Raw genomic sequence first — 8,990 nt, 5'->3', positions numbered from 1 at the left:
CCCACATCTTTGCACTTTTAAACTTATCATTTCTTTTTCTGTTTGTTTGTTTGTTTGTGAGGAAGACCAGCCCTGAGCTAACATCTATTGCCAATCCTCCTCCTTTTTTTTTTTTTTTTCCCTTTTTCTCCCCAAAGCCCCAGTAGATAGTTGTATGTCATAGTTGCACATCCCTCTAGTTGTTGTATGTGGGACGCGGCCTTAGCATGGCTGGAGAAGCGGTGCATCGGTGCGCACCCGGGATCCGAACCTGCGAACCCCAGGCCGCCAGCAGTGGAGCGTGCACTTAATCGCTAAGCCACGGGGCTGGCCCCAACCTTATCATTTCTTCTCCCTGGACTGAGCTTTCCTTTGATTTGGCTTTACCTTCTCTAGGATATGTCGTCTCCTGATCTCCTTGGTTTCAATTTGAGCAATTCTGTCTCTGTGTCTGAAAGACTTTTGGCATACTTTACATTACGTGAATTATCACTTGTTATTAATTTGCTAATTTCATTCCCCCAAAATATTGTTCATTGAAACAATGAAAGACACTGTCTTTTATTTCTGTGTTCCATTTGCACAGTGTAGTCCCTGCCATAAGTAGGTGTTCAATAACTATTTGTTAAATGAATGAATGAACAACAACTCCTCTCTTCCACCAGCCTAGCACTGGGAACTAACATTCCCCCAGGTTCTAAGCCACTAGTTGAAATACAGAAACGTGGGAAATTACTGGTCAGAATCTTCCTTAATTCATTTTTTTTCTTAGATCTCCTGTGTTCCTTTGTCTGATAAATCTACTCAGTAGACAACTGAGACCTTGAAAGCCTTTTGAACCTTTGGGAGTACATGTACTATAGAAAGATAAAATGTACCAACATGCTTTCTAGCTTTTATTTTGCTATTTTGAACACATTTTTATTTAAGTCACTGTCATTCAGTCATCAGTTGAAATGCCTTATTTCTTAAAGGTATTTTTTAAAATTAATTCAAGTCTTTTTATATTCCAAATCAGGTATTCTAGCCTTAGATTTAAAACTCATTTTTCCCAAGTATATTTTCTCTTAAATATAAAAAGGAATATATTCATAGAGTGTGCTGAAAATTAGGAAAATCAAGGGTTATGGTTCTGTCAGGTGCAGTATTTAGAGTGTTATTTTGATATAATCCAGTAGCTCTGATATGGCTTGAAAATACTTGCTCCTTTGGAGTATAATTGCAAGGAAAAAACTGTGGCATCGGTAAAAATTCACCATAATTACTTGAATTGGTTTTATACATAATCATCTTAGGTTTTGATAGTGATGTAGCCGTATGGAGTGTCTTTGGGTCCAACATACATGAAAATACAGGATTGCCGGGGTTCACACAAGGAGGCACTTGTTCAGGTTTCATTTCTGTGTCTGAATTTGAAGCTGAATTACTTTTCTTATCCTAAAATATAAACACATAAAATCATTCTCAATTATAAAGTTCTGAAAAAAAATAATTATTTAAACTTAGCCCCAGCCCTATCTTACACTACTCACAAAAATTAACTCAAAATGGATTAAAGTCTTAAATGTAAGACCTGAAACCATAAAACTCCTAGAAGAAAACATAGGGAAAAAGCTCCTTGCCTTTGGTCTTGGTAATGATTTTTTTGGATATGACATCAAAAATATAAGCAACGAAAGCAAAAATCAACAAGTGTGACTATATCAAATTAAAAAGCTTCTGCACAGCATAAGAAACAGGATGAAGAGGCAACCTATGGAATGGGAGAAAATATTTGCAAACCATACATCAGATAAGATGTTAACATCAAAAATATCTGAATGGGGCCAGCCCGGTGGCACAAACAGTTAAGTGCGTGCGCTCCGCTGTGGCGGCCCGGGGTCTGCCGGTTTGGATCCCAGGCACGCACTGACACACCGCTTGTCAAGCCATGCTGTGGCGGCGTCCCATATAAAGTAGAGGAAGATGGGCACGGATATTAGCCCAGGGCCAGTCTTCCTCAGCAAAAAAGAGGAGGATTGGCATCAGATGTTAGCTCAGGGCTGCTCGTCCTCACAAAAAAAAAAAAAAAAAATATCTGAAGAACTCATACAAGTCAAAAGCAAAAAAACCCCAAAAAACAAAAGACAATCCAATTAAGTAATGGGCAGAAGATCTGAATAGACATTTTCCCAAAGAAGACATACAAATGGCCAACAGGTACATGAAAAGGTGTTCAGCAACACTAACCATCAGGGAAATGCAAATCTAAATCACAATGAGATATCACCTCACACCTGTAGAATGGTTATTATCAAAAAGTCAAGAGATAAGTGTTGGGGAGGCTGTGGAGAAAAGGGAGTCTTAAGGACTGTTTGGGAATGTAAATTGGTACAACCACTATGGAAAACAGTATGGAAGTTCCTCAAAAAGTTAAAAATAGCACTACCATATGATGCAGCAATCCCACTTCTGGCTATATATCCAAAGGAAATAAAATCACTATCTTGAAGAGATGTCTGCACTGCCAGGTTCATTGCAGCATTATTCACAATAGCTAAGATATGGAAACAACCTAAGTGTTTATCAGTGGATGAATAGATAAAGATGTGGTATATATATACCACATATATATACACACAATGGAATATATTCAGCCATAAAAAAGAAGGAAATCCTGCCATTTGTGACAACATGGATGGACCCTGAGGGCCATACTAAGTGAAATAAGTCAGACAGAGAAAGACAAATACTGTATGATCTCACATATACGTGGAATCTAAAAAAAAAAAAAGCCAAACTCAGAGAGTAGAATGGTGGTTGCCAGGACCTGGGGGTTGGGGGAAATGGAGAGATGTTGGTCAAAGGGTACAAATTTCCGATTATAAGAAGAATAAGTTTTGGGGATCTATTGTACGGCATGGTGACTATAGTTAACAATACTGTATGGTATACTTGAAAGTTGCTAAAGGAGTAGATCTTAAATGTTCTCACCACACACAAAAATTGTCATTATGTGAGGTAATGTATGTGTTAACTAACCTTTTTGTGGTAATCATTTCACAATATATACTTACATCAAATCACGTTGTACACCTTAGATTTACAGAATGTTATATGTTAATTATTTCTCAATAAACAATAAAGCTGGAAAAACAAAACAAAAAACGTAGCCCCATCCAGCACCCTTTTTGAGGAATCCTATTCTCTTGAGATAAATGACATATATTTGTACAGAGCAAACTTGTCAAAAGTATGTATAAGATAGCTTTTTTTGTGTGTGTGTGAGGAGGACTAGCCCTGAGCTAACATCTGATGCCAATCCTCCCCTTTTTTTTTCCTTGAGGAAGATTGGCCCTGAGCTAACATCTTCCTTTACTTTATATGGGATGTTGCCACAGCATGACTTAACAAGCGGTGCACTGGTGCGTGCCCGGGATATGAACCTGCGAACCCCGGGCCGCCGAAGCGGAGTGCGCGCACTTAACTGCTTGAGCCAGCAGGCCAGCCCCTAAGATAGCTTTTTTTTTTTTTAAATTTTTTGTTTATTGCAGTAACATGGGTGTATAACATTGTATAAATTTCAGGTGTACATCATTATACTTCTATTTCTGCATAGATTACATCATGTTCACCACCCAAATACTAATTACAACCCATCACCACACACGTGCCGAATTATCCCTTTCGCCCTCCTCCCTCCCCCCTCCCCCCTTCCCCTCTGGTAACCACTAATCCAATCTCTGTTTCTATGTGTTTGTTTCTTGTTCTTATTATCTACTACTTAATGAAGGAAATCATACGGTATTTGACTTTCTCCCTCTGACTTATTTCACTTTGCATAATACCCTCAGTGTCCATCCATGTTGTCACAAATGGCTGGATTTCATCGTTTCTTATGGCTGAGTAGTATTCCATTGTGTATATATACCACATCTTCTTTATATACCACCATCTTCTTTATCCATTCGTCCCTTGATGGGCACTTAGGTTGCTTCCAAGTCTTGGCTATTGTGAATAACGCTGCAATGAACACAGGGGTGCATGTATCTTTATGCATTGGTGTTTTCAAGTTCTTTGGATAAATATCCAGCAGTGGGATAGCTGGATCATATGGAGTTCCATCCTTGACTTTTTGAGGAATCTCCATACTGTTTTCCATAGTGGCTGCACCAGTTTGCACTCCCACCAGCAGTGTATGAGAGTTCCCTTCTCTCCACAACCTCTCCAACACATGTTGTTTCCTGTCTTGTTAATTATAGCCATTCTGACACGGGCGTGAGGTGATATCTCATTGTAGTTTTGATTTGCATTTCCCTGATAGTTAATGATTTTGAACATCTTTTCATGTGTCTGTTGGCCATCTGTATATCTTCTTTGGAGAAATGTCTGTTCAGGTCTTTTGCCCATTTTTTAATTGGGTTGTTAGTTTTTTTGTTGTTGAGATGCATGAGTTCTTTATATATTTTGGAGATTAAGCCCTTATCAGATGTATGGTTTGCAAATATCTTCTCCCAATTGTTAGGTTGTCTTTTCGTTTTGTTGATGGTTTCCTTTGCTGTGCAGAAGCTTTTTAGTTTGATGTAGTCCCATTTGTTTATTTTTTCTATTGTTTCTCTTGCCCGGTCAGACATGGTGCTTGAAAATACGTTGCTAAGACTGATGTCGAAGAGCATACTGCCTATGTTTTCTTCTAGAAGTTTCATAGTTTCAGGTCTTACATTCAAGTCTTTAATCCATTTGGAGTTAATTTTTGTGTATGGTGTAAGGTAAGGGTCTACTTTCATTTTTTTGCATATGGCTATCCAGTTTTCCCAACACCATTTGTTGAAGAGACTTTCTTTTCCCCATTGTATGTTCTTGGCTCCTTTGTCAAAGATTAGCTGTCCATAGATGTGTGGGTTTATTTCTGGGCTTTCGATTCTATTCCATTGATCTGTGTGTCTGTTTTTGTGCCAGTACCATGCTGTTTTGGTTACTATAGCTTTGTAGTATATTTTGAAATCAGGGAGTGTGATACCTCCAGCTTTGGTCTTTTTCTCAGGATTCCTTTAGCTATTCGGGGTCTTTTGTTGTTCCATATAAATTTTAGGATTCTTTGTTCTATTTCTGTGAAAAATGTTGTTAGAACTTTGATAGGGATTGCATTGAATCTATAGATGGCTTTAGGAAGTATGGACATCTTAACTATGTTAATTCTTCCAATCCAAGAGCACAGAATATCTTTCCATTTCTTTGTGTCTTCTTCAATTTCTTTCAGCAATGTTTTATAGTTTTCGGTGTACAGATCTTTCACCTCTTTGGTTAAGTTTATTCCTAGGTATTTTATTCTTTTTGTTGCAATTGTAAATGGGATTGTATTCTTAATTTCTCTTTCTGCTACTTCGTTGTTAGTGTATAGAAATGCAACTGATTTTTGTATGTTGATTTTGTATCCTGCAACTTTACCATATTCGTTTATTACTTCTAAAAGTTTTCTGGTGGATTGTTTAGGGTTTTCTATATATAAAATCATGTCATCTGCAAATAGTGACAGTTTCACTTCTTCCTTTCCAATTTGGATCCCGTTTATTTCTTTTTCTTGCCTGATTGCTCTGGCTAGGACTTCCAGTACTATGTTAAATAGGAGTGGTGACAGTGGGCATCCTTGTCTGGTTCCTGTTTTTAGAGGAATAAGTTTCAGTTTTTCACCATTGAGGATGATATTAGCTGTGGGTTTGTCATATATGGCCTTTATTATATTGAGGTACTTTCCTTCTATACCCATTTTTTTCAGAGTTTTTATCATAAATGGATGCTGTATCTTGTCAAATGCTTTCTCTGCATCTATTGAGATGATCATGTGATTTTTATTCTTCATTTTATTAATGTGGTGTATTACGTTGATTGATTTGTGAATGTTGAACCATACCTGCATACCTGGAATAAATCCCACTTGATCATGGTGTATAATCTTTTTAATGTATTGTTGTATGCGATTTGCTAGTATTTTGTTGAGGATTTTTGCATCGATGTTCATCAGTGATATTGGCCTGTAATTTTCTTTTTTTTGTGTTGTCCTTGTCTGGTTTTGGTATCAGGGTAATGTTGGCTTCGTAGAATGAGTTTGGGAACTTCCCCCCCTCCTTAATTTTTTGGAAGAGTTTGAGAAGGACAGGTATTAAGTCTTCTTTGAATGTTTGGTATAATTCACCAGGGAAGCCCTTAAGATAGCTTTTTAAAATCATATACTAGAACTATAAGAATTTATAAAAACATTTGTAAATCATAGAGAAAATCTGCAATAAGTCATAGCAGAGGAAGTACAGCTGAATTTTAGAGTGACAAGGAAACAAGATAAACATTCAGGGATCTTAGCCTTGTGAGGGAAAGCCTTTAAGCAAATAATTACACAACTAACTGAACAATTACAATTGTGGTAAGTGCTATGAAGAAGAAAATACAAGATATTTATGAAGACGTATAGGGGGTTCTGACCTAGTGTTGGGGGCTAAGGAAGGCCATTTTGGTGAAGTGTCATTGAATCTAAGACTGGAAGACATGAAAGGAAAAGATAGAATTGGGAACAAAGAAAAAGTCAGTGTGGCCAAAGTCAACTTAGAGTGAAAATAGCTTGAGATGAGAATAGAGGGGCAGGGGCCAGATCCTGCAGGGTCTTGTTGACTATGTGAAAAATTTGGATTTTTTTAGTAAAAGCAATGGAAAGCTATTGAAGGGTGTTAAGGAGAAGCATGTCGTGATGTAACATAATTTTTAGTAAGATTACTTTGGCTGCTGTCAGGGCCTCGAATGGATGTGGAGAGGAGCTACAGTAGTCCATGTGACGGATGATGATGATGTATAGTAGGCTGATGGTACAGAGAAACAAGTAAACAAATTTGAAACATATTTTGGAAGTAGAATTCACAGGACCTGGTGATTGATTGGATGTGAGTGGTGAGAAAAAGGGACAGATCAAGGAAGACCCCGTGTTTCTGGACAAACATATGGGTAGATGGTGGTGCCATCTACTACATTTTAACATGTAAATTAAATTTATATATATATATACACATATAATAAATTTAATAAATATTTAAAATATAAATAATTTAGCTACTTGGGGAGAGAGGGAGCAAGATATTAAAAAGAATGAATACAAAAGTGCATTTGGCTTTCTAGCACATGCATATAACATGCTTTGTCCTTAGTAAAGTCAAGTCTATAAAGAACATCAAGCTTCAATAATGAAGATGAAAGAATTCAAATGGATCAGACTATGTAGACCTTATTTATCAATCATTCCACTCATTCAACAAATACTGAGTACCTACTGTGTGCCAAGCATTGTTAGATACTGAGAATTTAGTCATGAACAATATAAAGTTCCTAGAGCTTACACTTTATTATATAGAAGTTAAAAACATAGGAAACCAGCTCAGTAATTTGGGGAAATTGGCTAGTTATTTTAAAAAATGTAGGTCATCACCTTCAAATATTATGAAAATAAATTTCAGATGATAAATACTGATAAAATAACATTTTAGAAAAACTAGAAACTAGGAGGAAGGTCTTTTGACCCTCGAGAAAGGAAGACATTATAAATTTAAAAGTGACAAAAGAAATGATAAAGGAAAGGACTGATGCATTTAACTGTCTAATCTATACATGAAAATACAGTTAGCCAAAATTAAAAGGTAAACCACAGACTCGGAACTACCTAGAAAGAATGACAAAGGATTAATGTATTTACCTAATAAAGTCTTTTTTATTCCTACATAAAAAACAAGCAAAATACTACAACTCTGATAAAGCAAAGATTATTAACATACTATTCTCAAAGATAAAATACATCTAGGTAGGAAACATACAGTATTTTAAAAAATGTAAATGCAAACCACAGGGAGTGTTTTTTTTTTTTAAGTTTGACAGCCAGTTTTGGCAGTGAAACAGCACTTTGCATTGATAATTACCAGGTAAATGAATATAACCCCATTTTAGAAAATTAACAAAATGCATTAAAAACTGAAAAATGTTCATGATTTTGAATCCTGAAATTTTAGTTTTGAAATCTATCCTAAGTAAATTAGGGCTGGCCCACTGGCATAACAGTTTGCGTGCTCTGCTTTGGCGGCCTGGAGTTCGTTGGTTTGGATCCTGGGCGCAGACCTATGCACGGCTCATCAAGCCATGCTGAGGTGGCATCTCACATAGAGCAACTAGAAGGATGTACGACTATGACATGGGGGTTTGGGGAGAAAAAAGGAAAAAAGGAGGAAGATTGGCAACAGATGTTAGCTCAGGGCCAATCTTCCTCAAAAAAAAAAATTAATTGCAGAAAAAATTTAATTTACAGCATTACTTACAAAAGAACTGAAAGGTGTACTGATGAGATGGACGTTAATTTTAATTATATTGTTTATGCCAAAAATACTAATAAAGTACTTGAAAATAGTTCCTTAAATAGTTGTGTTTTCCCTCAACCTTACATTGGTGAAGATAATTATTAACCCAGTTTTGGTTTAATTATCTCAGAATAATTACAACCTGATGGGGGTCCCTAAAGTTCTGTTACTATGAATAGAATTTTTGTGTAATAACTTCACCTGGAGATTGTATTATATCACCTAATTTTTTCTGAAAGACTTGCAATGATTAATTCCTTATAAACTGGTCCATGCAAAATAACCAGTAACCATTCTATAGACAAGAGAGATAAGGTGAGTTTTACTTGAGTCAAACTGAGGATTATAACCCAGGAAGGACTTTTCCATAAAGGAAGAAAGCATTCAGGAGAAGCATGGTTTTCAGTACCATCTTAAATCTTTTTAGAACAAAGAACATACATTAAACATGCCCAAGATACATATTCATCAACGTTTCAAAGAGGTATTCAGTTGCAATTTAGCAGGTCAACATGACCGTGATGTCATGAAAAGGAAAGGGACTAATACAGGCGTTACCAATAGGGCATAGGAGGGGAAGTATGCATTCTTATCTTGAGAGAGTGAATTCTTTAATGTTAAAGCAGATGTACAGGGGCCGGCCCTGTG

At 36.5% G+C, this 8,990-nt stretch overlaps 1 protein-coding gene across 1 annotated transcript; it reads right to left on the bottom strand.

Annotated features, from left to right (window-relative positions):
* Positions 1-918: 918 nt before the first annotated feature.
* On the bottom strand, positions 919-6,778 carry PIERCE2 (piercer of microtubule wall 2). Its single transcript, XM_014780406.2, has 2 exons — positions 6,725-6,778; positions 919-1,416 (listed from the first exon to the last, which is right to left on the bottom strand). The coding sequence occupies exons 1-2, from the start codon at positions 6,776-6,778 to the stop codon at positions 1,069-1,071; spliced, it is 402 nt and encodes a 133-aa protein (XP_014635892.1). The 3' UTR covers positions 919-1,068.
* Between the last annotated feature and the right edge of the window lie 2,212 nt (positions 6,779-8,990).

Source organism: Ceratotherium simum, chromosome 3 (genome assembly GCF_057802395.1).
Source record: "Ceratotherium simum simum isolate JZ-2026a chromosome 3, ASM5780239v1, whole genome shotgun sequence".
Lineage (NCBI taxonomy): Eukaryota > Metazoa > Chordata > Mammalia > Perissodactyla > Rhinocerotidae > Ceratotherium > Ceratotherium simum.
Note: the sequence above shows the minus strand (reverse complement) of the source record. Positions and strands in the feature narration are given on the sequence as shown.

Coding starts and splice junctions, on each gene's coding strand:
- PIERCE2 (XM_014780406.2), bottom strand. CDS start 6,778: ATGGACTACTGTAGCTCCTCTCCACATCCATTCGAGGCCCTGACAGCA. Junction 1,417..6,724: donor AGGCCCTGACAGCAGCCAAA/GTAATCTTACTA, acceptor TTTATATTTTAG/GATAAGAAAAGTAATTCAGC.